At 37.7% G+C, this 17,536-nt stretch overlaps 1 protein-coding gene across 2 annotated transcripts; it reads right to left on the bottom strand.

The window, feature by feature from the left end:
• Window positions 1-2,247: 2,247 nt before the first annotated feature.
• slc26a1 (solute carrier family 26 member 1) lies at window positions 2,248-12,780 on the bottom strand. 2 transcript variants are annotated; one of them, XM_079365170.1, is made up of 8 exons: window positions 12,671-12,780; window positions 6,556-7,027; window positions 6,063-6,269; window positions 5,298-5,544; window positions 4,831-5,062; window positions 4,495-4,678; window positions 3,721-4,008; window positions 2,248-3,603 (listed from the first exon to the last, which is right to left on the bottom strand). In XM_079365170.1, exons 2-8 carry the CDS (start codon window positions 6,961-6,963, stop codon window positions 3,022-3,024), a joined length of 2,148 nt encoding a protein of 715 aa, XP_079221296.1. In that variant the 5' UTR covers window positions 6,964-7,027; window positions 12,671-12,780; the 3' UTR covers window positions 2,248-3,021. The 2 variants fall into 2 exon arrangements, with proteins under 2 accessions (XP_079221296.1, XP_079221297.1); XM_079365171.1 differs by lacking the exon at window positions 12,671-12,780 and adding an exon at window positions 11,110-11,446.
• Between the last annotated feature and the right edge of the window lie 4,756 nt (window positions 12,781-17,536).

Here is a 17,536-nt window from a genome sequence, read left to right as displayed (position 1 = left end):
ATGCTCTTTAAATATTACTATTGATGGATATTGATAATGACAAAATAGGTGCTGGATCCAATCAAACTGGTGGCAGTCCCGATGTGGGAGGTGCTAGATCTCTTTCCGGCAGGATCTGGAGATAACCAAGCCCAGGCCGTCTTTCCCGCATGTTTGTCCCCACTCTCTCTCCCTGATTTCCTACCATATCCACTGTTCTCCTCTACAATAAAGGCTTGAAAAATGCCCAAAACAAACCTTTAAAAAAAAATAAAAACAATTAAAATGAGTTTAAAATGCAAAACATTTGTTAAAATGCAGGATTAAAATGTGTTTAAAATACGAAAAAGTAGAACATTAAAATGTGTTTTAACATGTTAAAATAAGTTTAGCATGTGGTTCATTTAAAATGTTTAAGTTGTGTTGATTTAATGTCATGTTAAAATTGTTGTATTTTCTTTTGTTTCCAAGTTTTTTCACCTAAACTGTATCTAAACCAAACCTAAATTGAGCCTGAATTGAAGTACCCGAAGATGGGGAAAAATACTCTCAATTAAAATGACTGCACCTATGATTTATTACATCTTATCACATCTCCCTTTATATATTTCAGATTCTTACTGTAGGGATTTTGACAGTCTCACTCTGGATTTTCTTTGTGGCAAAGCACATCATCGGTTAGGAATAAAGAAGCTGCAGTCCCACACAAAGAAAGGGGGATTTTCTCTCCCTAATTTTAGGTGGTAGTAATGGGCCATCAATGTAAGATACATGAGAACCTGGTTACCGGTTCATTAAGTGAAGGACAACCCCAGCTGGTTACAGTTAGAGGCTGAAATGTCAGGTCTCTTCGGTCCAAAATAAATGCAACAAAAAGAACATCCTATTATCTCTAATGCTAGATTAATATGGAATAGAGCTGGTCGCTGGGATTTCTTTAGATCCTCTCTAGCACCTTTATGGAACAATAGTAGAATTATTGTTGAAGACAAAACTGTTAACTGGTCTTTATGGAAGAGGGCTGGGATTTTGTATATTTCAGTTTTGTTTGAAGGTAGAATTAAAGCTTTCCTAAATTTCATACTAATTGTTGAGAAGTATAATTTACCACGTAACCAATTCTGGAGATATGTTCAAATGAAAATTACCCCCTTATATGCCCCACGGGCAGCCCAATCGAGGAACTGCTTACTAAATCCTCTTCATACAGAGGCACTGCTTTGAAGATTTATCATTTATTACACAATCAATTGTATGATCCTTTGATTAAAGTAAAAAAAAAACAATGGTATATTTCTTCAGTAAAATATGTAATTAATAGATATTCCCACTATTGTAAAAAATATAAAGTCACAGACAATAATCAGTGATTACAGTTTTCATTAAAAACATGACAGTTTCATTAAATCACTGAGGTTCAAGGCAGTGTTTTTGAATGTCAACACAAAGTCAAAATGAAGCTTAAACGGACCTTTTAAAAAAGTATGATTCACATTTCAAACTGGGTTAAATTAAGACGAGTACAAACGTATGAAAGTACAAAATGAGGAATGGTTAAGTCTTGTCTTTGACACAACTGTCTAAACAAAAAAAGCTTATTTTTGAGTACAACTTCTATTAAAGTAAGACTACTCTCTAGAAGTGATAAGTGTTCATTAAAATGTCCTACCTGAAGCATAACAAAAAGGACACATACAATCCAATCAAAGACCAAGCCTGCTATGAATATGCAAATAACATACAGTATACACATCAGTGGAAGTGAAGTAAGTGGACAATGCACTATATGTCATTGTCTCCATCAGTTTAAACCAGAACATACATTTCAGAGCACCATTTGATAAGTTTGTTACGTCCAGCACCTGAGAGGAGATCTCAGGCGAGTTTACATATTTTTTATTTTAATTTTACAGACCAGAGAAAGCTGCCCTTGTTAAGTGAACAGGGAACATGATACCAGTAGGCCTACAAGCAAGTCTGGGATAGATTGGAGTAAAGGCTGTTTTTCCTTTTGATTCTGAAAAGGGCTCAGACCTAGATTGTATCTCATCCAAGTTAGGAAGAGTTAGAAATGATATTGAGGTTCAAGTTAACAGGCGGTACTTCAGGATGTATCCCTACCACTGAGTGATAGCAGAATCTTTATTAGAGTTTTTTCCTCTGAGAAATGAGCCACTGAAGACCTTTCAAGTGACACAACAGTTAAAACAGCTTCCATCACAACAGACTTTTAAATATCTTAAAACGTGTTTCCCGAGGGAAACAACAAATTAGGAGGCCATACCAAAGACCTCAATGACTAAATGACACACAGGTAGCAAACAAAGGTGCATCAAATTTGGTCCAAATGCAACCAGCTTGTGACTCACAGTTCTTTGATGCATTTTGATGTTTTTTGCTCTTCTGTGCTTTCTTTTTCATGAATGCCTCAGCTCCATAGCAACGTAGCATAGTCTCCTCTGACAGAGTGCACTATTTAACAGTCTGTGAGGAGGCTCACCAGAGTGAACAACATGGTGTATGGCTGATCAGGCAGGACAATCAGGGAATAAATAAACACACTTTTCCTAGCTTTAGCAATAACCTAGTTCATGTCGGAAACATTGACATGATTATAAAGCTGTAGAAGCTAACAAAAACCTGCCTAGCCATGAAGTTTGAACTGGTGTGAAAATACAACTCTTGAGAGTGTTTTATAGGCACTATGTTGTTGTCCAGTATCTCTTGTCAAGCTATCAGATATCAGCAAAATGTTTGCTTAGTTCTCCTAGTAGTCAATCATAAGGCACTAGTTTACAAATGTTTTATGAAAAAAAAAAAAAAAAACTAAGTTTATGGAAAACAGCTCATCAGAATACTTGTTAGGCTGATAACGTGTGTCTTGTCTCTCTCTGGGTACTTTGTGGGTTTCCATAAACACCTATACAGTTTTGCTATGGATGTAAAAAGAAAATAATTACATGTGGATATTTAGGGTCACATGGGAAATGAGAAGGAGAAATGGAATACCCCTTATAGGTTCCCTTTTATCTTCCAGCTCATCTACACGACAGAGTCGTCTGACCTGCCTTCTTCTGCTGCAAACGTACTGTTTGCATAATGAACTGCTGCGTGAACTGTATGAAATAGTAGGCTGCTCATATCTTCGTCATTGTTCCCAAAAAACTGTCCTTTCTGCAAGGTATCAATGACTGAAGTGTTACAGCTTGAAAGGATTACATTCACCTTGATCTCTTGATATTCCTTGACTACCATTTTAAATGTAGCCATGCCTGTAGAGTCTATAAAGGGAATGGCAGAGCAGTCTAAAACTATTGTGTGGAAATCAAGCTCTCTTTGGACGAGTCCAATAGTGACCTCGCCATTGTTTTTATCTCCATTTGCTTTGGCCTGCTTCGAGGACATGTCTTTAGCCCTCTTCTCTGCCTTTTTTCTCTTCGTCATCTCCAAGAAAGGTTCAACCCCGACAGCTTTGTAGAGGGATTTGAGGAAAGACTCCTTGTTGGCATAGTAAAGTGGAGCCTGGAAACGGAAGACTTGAACCCGAGGTGGTGGCAGGAGGTTTTTGTACTCTTTCATGTCCTCATAAAGATCAGTGTTGTAGACCTGGCCAAGGAGAGAGACCTGACACCCAACACCAGAAAAGAAAATATAAGAATACTTCCATTTTCAATACTTTTCACAGTCTGGAATTTTTCTCAAATATATCAGCTTTCATAAAACCTATGTTTCATAACTCACCTTAGGGTTCTGGGTCTTATAGATGACACAGATCATTGCAAAAAATACTCCAATAAGGAGGCCCATCTCCACACTGATCAGAGCTGTGGCTGACATGGTAACCAGCCAAACAATGGCATCGTTCCGGCTTGCCCGCCATTTAGATGGGACATCCCTAAACTTCCTCAGTGCCCCCCGAAGGCTGACAATGATAATACAGGCAAGAACACACTTCTGGAGAGAGTAGAAGAAAGGTGCAAAGAAGAGGAGGACAAGAAGGACGACCAGGGCGCTGATCAAACTGGATACCTGATAGAGGAGAAAATAAATAGAGAGACAAAGAGGGGAACAGAACATATTAGTGAGCATATACCACAAAGGTAAGCTAAACGGACAAAGTACAGCTTTGCTGCTCTGAATGCTTGGGTTCTATACGTGCCTTAGGACACACTTTCAGAAATGATTTGCCTTTGCTCGAAAGAAAATCCTTTAAGCAGCTTAAAAAAAGTCAAGTTAGTGCGAATCATACGCAGGAGTGTAATTCCTGCTGATATTCATTTTTGTTGTCATTGTCGTTTAATTCATCCTTAGTAAGCACTAAAGGGATCCAGATCTTTCAAGCTTTGTAACAATGTATTTAACACAAATTATGTGTGTTATAAACTGTATTAACAAGATAAACCAGCGTGTATCATATAATATGATTTCAGCCAATAGCAGCTCAATAAAAATTAAACAAAAAAACGAATAAGAAAGAATACCAACTGTGTGAAAAAATGAATGAATGAATTGTACCTGTGTCTGGCAGCCAGTTGAGTCCTTCACCATAGTTTTTGCCAGTGCTGCACTGGTGGTGAAACAATGGAAGAAGGAGGGGATGATGTTACAGAAGCCGATAGCTAGCATCTCCTGGTTGGGACGAACTGTATAGCCATTTTTCTTGGCAAACATTTCAGATAGCGACACTGTAAAGGCGAAACTACAAAACATAATGAAATAGGTTAACACACAGAGGCTGATATGTCAGTAGAAATCCCTGCTAAATGCATATTAACTAAATAAATCAACAACCAAGGTAAGAGATCCATGATCTTGACAAGCTAATGTTTTGTTAGCGTTGTTAGACATTACCTGATGACTGCTAGAGGAATGGCATCCAGTGCCACTCGTGGCATCAAGCTAAAGCTGGGCACCTGGGGAGAAATGAAGCCAGTTGGGATGTGACCGGAAACACTGGAGCTGTACCGACTGTTTAGCCCCCCAAAATGACTGGCCAGTGTAGCTCCTGCCACTACGACCAGCTCAGTCGGCAAAGGGACCTTCAGACGATTCTTGTAGCGTTCCTGGATTTCTTTACCTGCCACTATGATTTAAAACAAATTATAGTGTTATTTACATTAGACTGTTAAACATGTAACTCTGTCTATTCTCAAAGCCTATCAAAGTTCACTTGAAATCAATAGAAAACCAGAATTTAGCTAAGTTTTTTTTTTTTTTTTTAATATTTCAAGGAAATGTGTTTGATAAAGCAGAAGCAAAGTGGTTTATAAGTGTAAATATATCACTGGATTAGAAATATGTAAAATAGAGATATTTACCTAATATAGAAATACAGATGGCACTAGTGATGAGGTCACACAAGTTGGTCTTATGAATGTTTGCAAAGATGTTGATCCAGGTGACAACAACTGTGCCGTATCCTTGGTGACGGGGAATCTTTAGACCCAACAGGTATTTAGCCTGCACAGTCAGAATAGTGAAGGAGGCCCCAGTTGCAAAACCATCCAGCATAGGAGCTGAAAGGTATACAGAAACGAAGCCTAGCTGAAATACAGCCATCATGACCTGGTGAAGAGTACGGAGGGGACAATGAAGGTGGCGTTAGAAGACAGAGTGGAATGAGAAAAAGATTCACTTATCAAGCTAACTGTTCCGACTAAATTTTCCATATTGATGGCTGCCATGGTTTTTTTTGGAAAGAAATGTCCCCATAACATTCACTGTATTTCTCGTCTGTAGAAGTAAGACCACCTTCAGCTCAAAAAAACTTTGTGCAAGTGAGTTTTGCAACAATGTCCTGTCATTAATAATTACATGTCTACAACTTGTTTTTAGGGCCTTAGGATAAGAGGGCATTGATAACAATATTGTTTTTGTTGTTGTTGAGGACTACGACTGGGAATCTATTTAGGATAGTTTTACATTTTAAAATGAGTGCAATTTCGATTCTTAACAAACATTCAGACTGGATGGTAAAAATACAAGAGCAGATGCTGAAACAAGTAGCTCATATGCTGCTCTTGTGTGGATGAACAGTTGGTAAGTCTTTTGGACCTTTGGTCAGGACACAACTGTTCCTTTACCTGGTAAATGCCAGTCAGAAATGTTAGTGCGGCAGCGATGCTGATGGCGTAACACTCCTTCCCACACTGCACACCAAACAGCTCCACACTGTGAAGATTACCGGCTGTAAGGTTAGTGCTAATTGTTGTATTATACATATCCAGACCAGACACTTTGGAGTCTTCATTGAGATCAAAACCTGCCAGAAACAGCTCCTTATCCACCACCTGCAGGAAAGTCGAAATAAGGATCAATTTATAAATCCCAAGACTTTATAGTAGTTTCAAAATCTTTAAATATAACAGCTGTCAGGAATTAAATGATCAATGATTCTTATTTGTATAGTGATTATAAATCAATCTGTCTTGTCATTATTTTTTTATACTCTAAAACAACAGAAACATATATCTATAAGTAATTAAAGCCCAAAGAAGACTGTGCAAAACAATGTGTTGTGACAAATTTAAGTAAGGAACTAAATAGTTTGATCATTACATGTCACTGGTCTATTACCTGTCCCACCATGAGGCTCATGAGGCTGAAGATCCCTACAGAGACATGTCTAGATGTGCCCATGAGAAAGTAGATGATGTTGGCGTAAAATGATGTGTACAATCCATAGATTGGCTCCACTCCTGCCAGCAAGCAATAGGCAATAGCCTGTGGTACCAAGATGATACCAATGATGAGCCCGGACATCGCATCACCCCAGACATATTCTCTGAGTTTGTATTTAGGCAGCCAGCGCACCACAGGGAAGAACCCAGTCAGGGTGGATCTAACTCGGGGCACAGAGCAGGTTGCACCCTTCTTCAGCTTGGATTTTAGGACTGAAAGTGCAGGCTGTCGTCGGCGTACCCAGCGTTCCAGAACAGGTTGTGGAACCACTGTGGTTTCTGCACCCTTGGTGACCTCCTCCATGGTCTTATGAAGGTTGACGTATCAGCAAGGTGACAGGAGGTGGATGACGTGGTCAGCTGTGCTCCTGGTAGATCATCATCAAGGAAATATGAGGGGAAAAGGAAAGTAAATTAATAAGAAAATACTAAAAAAAAAAAACAGATGACTTCAGTCAACAGTGACAAAATGCTGCAGCCAGGCTGCTGACTGGTCTAAGTAAAGGGAGCATATCCTATTCTCACTGGCTTCCAATTCATTACAGAATTGATTTTAAGGTTGTGTTGTTTGTTTTTAAAGCGCTAAATGGCCTGGCATGTCTTATATTAGTGATCTCCTCAGGCCCCTCAGATCCTCAAACATGGGCCTCCTGACTGTACCTCATTCTCGCCACAAACATTGAAGTGTTTGTAGTCAAGGCCCCCGGCTTGTGGAACAGCCTTCCTCCCTGAGTCAGGTGTCCATCAATTCCATCAACTGTCTTATATTATGTTCTGTTTTTAGTTAAAAGACACGTTTTTGTGTTCTTGTTTGTTGTTTTGGGGGGGTTTTCTGCTCGAGTTTCATGTACAGCACTTTGGTCAGCTTTTGCTTTTTTGAAATGTGCTTTGTAGGGATAGGTTTGCATGATATAAAAAGACATGTATGAAACGTACGAGTAGCTGAGTAAAACAAAAACAAGCTTCAGGACGCGCTGCCCTTTCACTGTGACAACAGACCTGAAAACAATAAACTCAGAGGAAGACATTACCCAGCAAAATATTTTGTTAGATATGGCAACTAAGCTTGCTCTGGGTACTATTTCAAAGCTTGATTACTGCCAGATTATATGGGCAAATTACAAAGAAAAAAGATTTACTGCAACTTGTACAGAAAAAGGTGGCACGCCCGGCTCTACAGTGTCTGTATACTTTAGAGCCAACATCAACAACATGAACAGTCGTCTCAGCTGCAAAAGTTGAGGACAACATGACCTCTTCACTTCTACTTGCAACATAGAAACTTTAAATTGAAAACACCTCTACATAAAGCAAGTTAAAACACTTTAGAATTGTACATTTCAAACAATTAACTTTATTTTCTTTAAATACTCTTGTGTTTAAAAATGATTAAGTTGACAGAATTGGTTGTAAATTAGAATGTGTACTCTAAAATGTTTTGATTTGTGTGCACTGTAGTTCTTGATTATGTTTTCCATGTACATTGCTGTTAATGTTTTCATTAATTTGGACTCAAGGAAGGATAGCTGAGCTCTTGGGTACAGCTAATGGGGAGCCTAACAAATAAATAATGTTAACAATGCTGCATATTACACATTTAAGTTTCAGCAACAATATTGCTACATGATCAAAGTACATGTATCAGTTCCTATATCAGTCTTTGCCTTCTGAATTGGCTCTTTAACAATACATGTACAAATCAAGTCTCAATCTACTGTAATTGGACTATTGACCTCCATAATCAGCCCTTTTTCTCAGGGCACATGTTCGTCTAAGCAGCCCAGTGGTTTAACTATCTTCTCTGCACTAGAGTGGTCAGCTATGTGGATTTAGGTTGAGCGAGATCAGAGTTAATCTAAAAGTTTTCGATCAATTCGAAAAATGGAAGAGGAACTTTTAAGATGTAAAAACTTACACATAGGTAGAGCAATGACAGCTGTGTGGTTGTTATAGGCAACTCTTCTGGGATGAATAAGTAAGACAACTCAGAGTCAAAAGCTCCTGTTTCATCCACTGAACTTAATGTTTCTGCAGTTAAGAATGATTTGGTCTTCTTTTTTCATGCCAGTGGCAAACAATATGACAATGTAGGGCTATATTAACTTGCTTTTTGCATGAGTTAAATTTGTAATCTATAAGCAATAATTAGCAGGTATCAGTGTTTGCTTTCACCTTAGGTCGACAACTTCCTAAATAGCCAGTTAATGAATACGGCCTGAAACACACAATGTTTAACTATACAACTTAACCTATAACATTTACTTTGTCATTTTTTTGCCCCAGCTATCATGGTCTCTTTAGCTGAGAAAAAGCAAGATTGAGACAATAAAATGACAAACTTGAGGGTTATTAACTGCTGTAAACAAACTAATAGACCTGTGGTTGTGTCCATGATTTGTTTTCAGTGTACTACATCAACGGAAAAATATGAATGTCAATTGATTGCATTTGATTGGTAATTTCTGCAACTTTTAAGGAATTACAGCTGGTAATTAGACAACGTGAGACTGCTAACAAACTCGACTAAAATGGTTATTATGGGAGATGTGCTTTGAAAATAAAATGTGATGATAGGATGATTGTCATTGTGTCAATGTTTTTTCTCTTTTTTACATTTAGAGCTTCTATAAGCCTTTGTACAGCCTCGCATACATACTATCATGGCTCATCTAGTCTGACAATGTGCTTTTTTCCCCCACATTTGAACTTTAATGTATCCTCATGAGAGCCTCATGAATGTAGCTTGTGATCACCAGCTTACAGAGGCTTTCTCATGAGGTGAATTTTTTTCGGTAGCAGATGTGTTTCAGAAACCATAAAACTCTCTAAATGATGTCTTATCAGCCTCTGTCATCACAGCTACAGTGGCATGTGCTTTGATTTATACTTCCTGTAGCAGGGATGAGAACTCCCATGTTCTGATAGGAGAAGCGGATAAAGAAGAAAAAAAACAGGTTTTTGTTGCGGTCATGAGTTTTTCTGTTTCATGTACATTTTTTCTCTATTTTCCTAATCATGATTAAGGCTGTCTTTCTCTGCAGGACTGAAGTTCTTCATTTGCAGGCAAATCAAAGCAGTGCCAAAAGTGTTGCCTCAAGGTACAAACTCTAAAGTAAAAAAAACATATTTTCAATAAGTAAAAGATTTCCAGTACACTTTTGTTTAACAATCCACCCCAAAAGAAAAAAAAAAACTGCCTGTAAACAGGTTTTCTTTTAAAAACAGAAACTGAGGCAACTGATTAAGTGTCAGACATTACAGGGGTCACACTGAGGACCTTTTGTAACTGAAATGTTAAATTTACTTCCATGTCAAGCATGAACAGCACTGAAAACAACTGATTAAAGCCGATCTGTTAAGCATTTCTAATCAATGTTCCACGCCTTTAATCACGTGATATAAAAAAGCCCCCACTAGTGCTTAGAAATGTCCTGAAAGATGTCTTTGAGGGGTATCCTCGCTTTTGGGTTGTTTTTGTTTTATATAAAAGCATGCTGACTTCACACTTTAAACAGATTGGTCTTTCACTCTAAACCGCAGTGGGGCACTTCTTTTTTTTTAAATGAAAGTAGATAAAGTGTGACTGTGATTGCCAAAAGTTTCAAGATAAAGGATTTTTTTTTTTTAACTGAATTAAATTGATATCACAATATTGCAACATCTGAAACCATTTTCCAGCTTTTTTTGGAGCAAACAAGACTATAGTTAAAAATGTTATGATTTGTTCCATGCAGAGCGAGAACTACTTGCCCTTACACATTTTCATTTAAAGTAAAACACAAACATAAAGATAACCAAGAAAGCGAAATGTTTTTTTCTTCACCCAAGAATAATCTATCACATTTGTACACAAGTCGGAAAATCTCATTCCGACTCTAAATTCATGGTGATTTAGAGGAGACATATTTAAAGTATGGAGATGAGGAGTTGTGTTTAACTGAACTTGCAAAGTCAAGAGATGTCTTTAAATTGATCTGATGTGAAAGAAAATAATAAGGGCCACAAAGGAAGACCTAAAACAGTTTTTGAAACTTCACTCTTGTGTTACACTTGACTAAAGAACGGATACGGTGACTCATGTTGAAATAAACTTGTGTAGAAATACAAAGTGTGCTCTTGCTTTTAAATTAGTTACTGGTTCAGGCAGGCCAACTGGCCACAAACGCTTTCCAAAATGCAGACATGATGTCTTTCTCATAACACTTATGTTAAGGATCTAATCAAACTGAAAGTTCTCCTCCTGATTGGATTTAACAGCAGAGCACAGTAAGTTAATGCATAGTAAACGCTTGTGAGAAGATCAATTAATCATAAAACAAAGCCCACAAAAAATGTAAATGGGATTTTATGTGTAGATGCTTTCTAGGTTAATGGCAACACATCTCATCATTTATTGCACATATTAAAGCCAATAAATAAAACACGCAGTGAGTAATGTGTAGGAACTCACCTGCAGAGTCACAGCCTCAGGAACCAACAAGACCTCAAGTCTATGATGTTTCAGCTCTGTGGTAACTGTTCTAACCTTGTCTCATTCTCTGCAAATCTGTCCCTTTCACTCCGTCCGTCTTTCTCTCTCTCTGTCAGTTAGTGTTGTCTTTCGAGCAGTCACACAAAAAATGTGAGTGTGATCACTGCTGGATAAATATTAAGATAAGAGCAGTCCTTTGCTCCCCTCAAACTGTCCGCTAGATGCCTGCTAACTATTGGTTTGTTCACCCAAAGGGGGTGGGACCTGTGTTTGTGTGAGCGTGTGTGTGTGTGTCTGTGTGTGTGTGTGTCTGTGTGTCTGTGCCCTTGTCTGAGCAGGAGGTATCCAAAGTGTTTATCAGACCAGGACTTGGGATTGTGCTTGCAATGTGAAAATGAGCACAGAGTAGACTTGTATGTCAGCATGTCACACTGTTTAAATGAACCCTTTAGAAAGAGTGGATTACATAGCAAACATGAGATAAGCTGTACCAGAGGTGTAATTAACCACTGTTATCAGCAGCATGAACTCTGTGAGAAGGTAAATGTGGGTTGAATACTCACATCAGACATGAGTTGAGTGTGTTTACAAAAAATAAAAAACATTTCAACTCAGTTCTTTAAATGGTATACTCTCAGAATCAGACTAAATAGACCAGGTGACAAGACAATTGTTCAGTGGTGAGTAGTGCAAAAAGAGATTAAGATGATTAGAATTTAACTTTATTCTTGACATCTTTTTTCTCTGTATTTAAATTGTTTCCTCGACATTTCGACTTTGTTCTCGAAGTGATTAAAAAAATGTCCTCAAATTATTTATTTCTCATACCTGGCAGTAATAACCTGTGGTAGTTATGCATCTATTAATTGATAGAAATGTTAAATTAATATATCATCAATAAAGTACTCTCATAAGCCTTTACACAAAGGGCAAGTCTATGTCTCACTTCTTGCAAGGTTTTCTTTTTATTAAGTATTTTTAACTGACACTGTGTATATTGTCTGTTGTAAAAAAAAATGGTATTGTTACTAAAATTATACTTTGTTTATGACTAGTTTTCTTGGTTTTTATTAGATTCATCTCTAAGACAAAAGTGGGCCTGTGTGTGCATGCATGATGTGTGGGTGTGTAAGGCTGTGTGGCTTACGTGCAATAATGAATGGCATCATTGTCAGCGTGAAGACAGCTAACATCTATACGTTCTTCTAATAAAGACAGTAACATCTATGAATGGACTTTTATTTGAAACACAGAAATAAAACATTAAAGGAGAGGGAGCTTTATATTCTGATTCATCAGCAAGATCTGGAAACTGTCAAAAATTGGGGAAAAAACAGTTTGTAAGATTGAGTTTATTCAGAGTTGTTCCTCCCTAACTGTAAAGCACATATCAACATTTAACTCAGGAGGATTACTGTACTGCCCCTTTAAATCCACAGACAGCATCCATCTGTCTACATGTCTGCTCCCTCACATCCTCATTTTTGGGCACATTTTGTTTGTTTTTCTGAGACGAGACAATAGAGTGAGGGAGACTCACCCACAGAGAAGGAGCAGCTCGACAGTAAACAGGAGGCAGCTTTGGCCATACCTCCCTGACTGGTTCCTGTGTATACACCATCAGCCTGGTCTACTCTACTGTCCACTGTATTGCTCACTCTAAGCTTCTGTCTTCTTCCGGCTTCCTCTTGCAAAGCATGATGGGGGCAGCACCCCCCACCCCCCCGTGACGTTCCTGAATACGGATTGGAACTGTGCAGAGGGGGAGGGGAGAGTCCAGAGTAGACAGAGAGAGGGAGGAGGGATTGGTGGTTACCATGGTGACTAAACTACTACTGATGTTTGAGTGCACGTGCATAGAGGACATCCTATATCATACGGCTACTGTCCTAATTGAAAGTAGTGGTGAACTGACATAATATTTCTTAAGTCAAAGATGTCTATGGACAAAATGTGACTTTGTTCCTGTTTAAATCTTCCTTTTAGTGTTATAAGGGGGTTTCGATTTAATTTTGCACTGACTTTGATGCATTTCAGACAGATGATTAATCTTTAATGCACATCTTTGGTATGGTGGGATATTATAAACAAAAACACAGAAAACTGATCTACTATATTTAGATGTAGCTCATTTCCTATTGAAATTGTACCAGCTAAACTCAAAGACATAAAAAAACTCTTTAAATAAAATCGAATATACAATTTCTAATTTAATTTTAAAGAATCAAACGCAGAAACACATTTTAGAACAGGATCATTGAAATAGGTTTGGAAAAACCTTCCGCAAAATCAGGCAGATTTTATGTACAGTGCTAAACTGTGATATATTTTCATAGCACAAGATAATTGTGCTGTGAAAATAGATCACTCTCTGTAGCACCAGTGCTTTGGGCAATAAAAAGTTCATGTACAACCCTGTCTACAGGAAACATACACATATTTAATTTCCCACTCACAATAAATCATGTCATATTATGTATTGGGTTTTCTGACTGTCTGTAATGTATAAATCTACTGGAGAGGTTATGAAATGGACTGTGGATCAAATTGTGGCTTATTTCGGCTGAGGTCAGACAAGATACAACACAAATGTGGAATAATATTCCAGATCATCCAACACCATGATGCTTCTTATCTCAAAGAGTTCTTTTGATAAAAACAACTGATTAATAAAAAGAAGAAGCCAGTTTTAATACAGAACAAGATGCCGATGACGTTTTCCCGAAGAAGTGATGAGATTTGGGAGGTGCAACCCATTCTATCAGAGGTCCAGGCCTGCACCATCTACACTTGAGGAGGTAAGACTTTCCTAATTTCTTCAGTAATTTTCCGACATCATTGCAGAGTGTGTAATTTGGCACTAATTGATATCTACTGTTTTTAAATATGCAATGATATACAGTTAAGCATGCAGAGAAAGACAGTGAGTAACAGACACAAAAAGAGACACAAGCATACACAAAAGAGGAGAGACACAGATTGAGAATGAAAGACATGAACTGAAAGAGAGACTGAAACAGACACAGATAGACATACACACGGACAGACACTATAGCACTGTACCAAAAGACAGCAGCTCTGAGAGGTCTCCCCATCTTCCCCACTGGTATGATTAAACTAGGGTTCGGCAAATGAAGCTTAGCAAAAGTTCATTAAGGAAGACTTTAAGTGATCCATAATCAGGTTTCTCAGTCACCCTTTTCACGCTATCTCATTTCCGCTGTCATTCTCGAGCTGTCAGTTTGGGCTGTCCGTGGGTTAATCAGCTGTTCTGTCACCGGATCTAACCAATGGCGCAGCGTTCCTCCCTCATTTTCAGCCTATCATCGTTCAGCTCTCCTTTTAAATATGATTCTTTTTCTTCCCTAGTTCTTTCATGCTGGCTTCGTGCGCCCCTCCACCTCCCCATCACCGCCATCTCCAGCAGCAAAGTCAACTTCCATCAATTCTTCTCCAACTCGGTCTCATTAAATCATCAGTCCTCCACCACCAGGGTCTGGACTCCATGGGGGGATCTATCCTAATGACTAGAAGAACTTCATCACTAAATCGCATCTTCCACCCCATAGAGTCCAAGCGCCAAAACTTGTCTGTCAAATCTCATTCTGTCAATCACACTTTCACTGTAATAAATTCATTCTTAAGATCACTTGTCTCTCCTGACTGAACTGTCGTTGTCTTTGATGTTACTCAAAAACACAATTTAAACGTCCTCTTTGGTTTTTTTTTTAAATCACATACAGCTAAATGACAAGAATGTTACGAAAGTTAAATTTTAAAACAGTGGAAACGTTTTTTTGTCATTTGGTTTTCCATAACCCTTCAGTAAGGCTTCTGTTATGTTTGCTCAGGCTATTGGACCTGAAGAAAGCTCTCACCATTGCTGAAGATGATGATGCACTAAATTTACACCATCTTTTTCGAGCTTGGATCTGTGTGCTTGCAACACACACTGTCTCTAAAAACAAAGCTATAGCTGTAAAGGTTAATCAGGAAGTCCCACTGAGACTTTCAACTAAAGTAAACAAAGAACACACTGTTGGACAATTTTTCTCACTGTTAAATTTACTGTAATATGACGGGACATGTTTGATTGTACTTGAGGCCAGGCCTCAGTGTGTACATTGACGAGTGAAAGTTCACTTGAGAATAAAACAAGGTTTTTGTTAAATTTCCTTTTTTTCTACATAATTATCATGCATTCCTTGAAGAATTTATTTTTTCATTCACTGAACAAGAATATCCACATTTGTTAATATGTGGAAATTCATGGCACTGAAGCTAAATTTTGGTAGTTATTTTAGTAAATATAGAGTGGTATTAATACAAAGTTTTATCCCACCAAATGAAGTGGGATATGTTTATTCAATCAGAAGATCTGCATCTATTAAAGGCAAAATATATGGCATATCATGAAGAGGTGAACAAGAAAGTCCAAGTTGACAGAGCTTGCGTCCAAACTGAAAATCTGAGTTGCGTCAACAATTCAGTAAAAAGTTTAGAAAACTCAAAAAGATATTGCATCAAGTTGCCTTTATATTTCGAGTTTCCCCAGCCTTTTCTCTTTCAGTGTATATTGTTGGAGAAAGCTTTGGGTTGAGTTAAGAGCCTTTAATAATTTGTCATGAAGTAATGACTTTGTCGACTTTCTGCTCACTCACTCATGTGTGTTTTGTTTTGTGTTACTCTATAAACACACAAGGTTAATCAGTACACGCCAGATAGTTTATGTATTAACTGTGACTTTTGCTCATGTGACTTCAAATGCTGCAAAACAAGACACTGTGCCCACCTAAGTATGGCAACAGGGTTTGGGTTTCATTTTGATTTTGTGATACACTAAAGACAATTTGTTTCTGAAATCACAACAGAAATATAAGAAGAGATCCGGCTGTCAACTTTTAGTGTTACATGTGAATATATTCTTAGGAACAAAACACCATTGTTTCCCCCGACCCTGCTATTAATGATCAACATTATACCTACCTGTTTTCTAAGTAAGAGCTAATTTAGTTTGGCAGCTATGTTTGTTTTTAAAGACAAACATATGCTGACTAAGAGTTTTAATTGCTGATGGCACTTTATATTAAATGTTTGTGTTTTGCAGCCACAGAAGACTTTTTTTCTTGATAAAACTGAGAACATGTTTTCTTTGCAGACATGAGGGCCAACCTTCTATATTCAACAGTTTAGAACATATGCATGGAGATCAATAAGGTCTATTATAGAAGATAAAAAGGTCAATTTTGGGGTAAAATAAAAATGGGTTTCCTGAGGTTGCTGGTACAGTATGACAGTAACTCACACTTAGGCACATCATTGTTCATTTGTGTTTCATCATAAGTAAATCCTTTTTAATTGTCAAATTTTCAAAATTAGGTTTTATTGGTTTGACTTAGCAGTGGCTGAACTATTTTGAAAAAAATAAAACCAGTGACAGAGAGGACTTGGGCGGCATTTGTCAGACCTTTATCTGAACACAGAACATATGAGATCCAAACATGCATCCTGATAACCTCATGAAAAGCCTCCACTTAGCCTTCTTTTCACCTTTAACATATCTCAAGAGGTTCAAGGGTCCTTCTGCAGACATGGAGCACAATAGCTAATGCATTTTACTTATTACCTTTTTAAGTTGATGATAAACCACTTGCTTGAAAGAAAAATAAATATATAAGAACATTGCTGACATCGGACGAGTCTTACGCATGTAACGAGACACCTGCTGGAAAATTGTTTCTTCTAAAGAGCTTAAAGTTTGAATCGTTGAATATTTTAGCCATAAAATGCCTTCTGTTGACTCAAAACATTCCATTAATACCAAAACCCATGTTGTTGACTTTAACTGAATGTAGTGATGAGTGTGCAAAAGTATGCAGTCCAAGCAGCCCACTCATGTTCATAAATCCAGAAACATGTTGTTGTTGTAATGTTTCACATTATCCTTCAGATCGGGAATAGTTGAACAACTTTTGGGGGTTAAAGTCACCAACTGGTGAACAGACAAGGGCTTATCTATTAACTTATCAAACACAATAAATTAAAAAAAAACAACTAATGAATGAATGAAAAATGAAAACAATGTAGGTTTTTTGCAAGAAAATTGTTGTATTGTCAAAGGAGGAAAATCCCAGGTGCTTTTAAAGAACATTTATGATGCCTCTGTTCTAACCAAGAGTCCCAGTAAACCATGAGTGTGACATCATGCATACCCTGAAACTGAAGCAGTTAAATGGAATTCTGCCATTCTTTATTCAATTACTTACATCAGGATGTTACTTTCAACTGTCATCTGTGAGAGAGACATACTACTGTTTAATGCCTCTTGAATATGAGGTCATATTCTGGACTCCCCTCACAAGCCATTTTTTCTTTGGTGTTATGGCGACATCTAGTGTGAGTCGTG

The sequence above is a fragment of the Symphodus melops genome, assembly GCF_947650265.1.
Source record: "Symphodus melops genome assembly, chromosome: 16".
NCBI classification, from domain to species: domain Eukaryota; kingdom Metazoa; phylum Chordata; class Actinopteri; order Labriformes; family Labridae; genus Symphodus; species Symphodus melops.
This window is presented reverse-complemented; position numbering and strand designations above follow the sequence as displayed.

What these genes read in the sequence shown, in the direction of transcription:
- slc26a1 (XM_079365170.1), bottom strand. Translation starts at nt 6,963, where the DNA reads ATGGAGGAGGTCACCAAGGGTGCAGAAACCACAGTGGTTCCACAACCT. An exon ending in TGAGCCTCATGGTGGGACAG is followed by an intron (nt 6,270 to 6,555) that starts GTAATAGACCAG and finishes ACTTTCCTGCAG; the next exon opens with GTGGTGGATAAGGAGCTGTT. An exon ending in TTCTGACTGGCATTTACCAG is followed by an intron (nt 5,545 to 6,062) that starts GTAAAGGAACAG and finishes ACTCTTCACCAG; the next exon opens with GTCATGATGGCTGTATTTCA.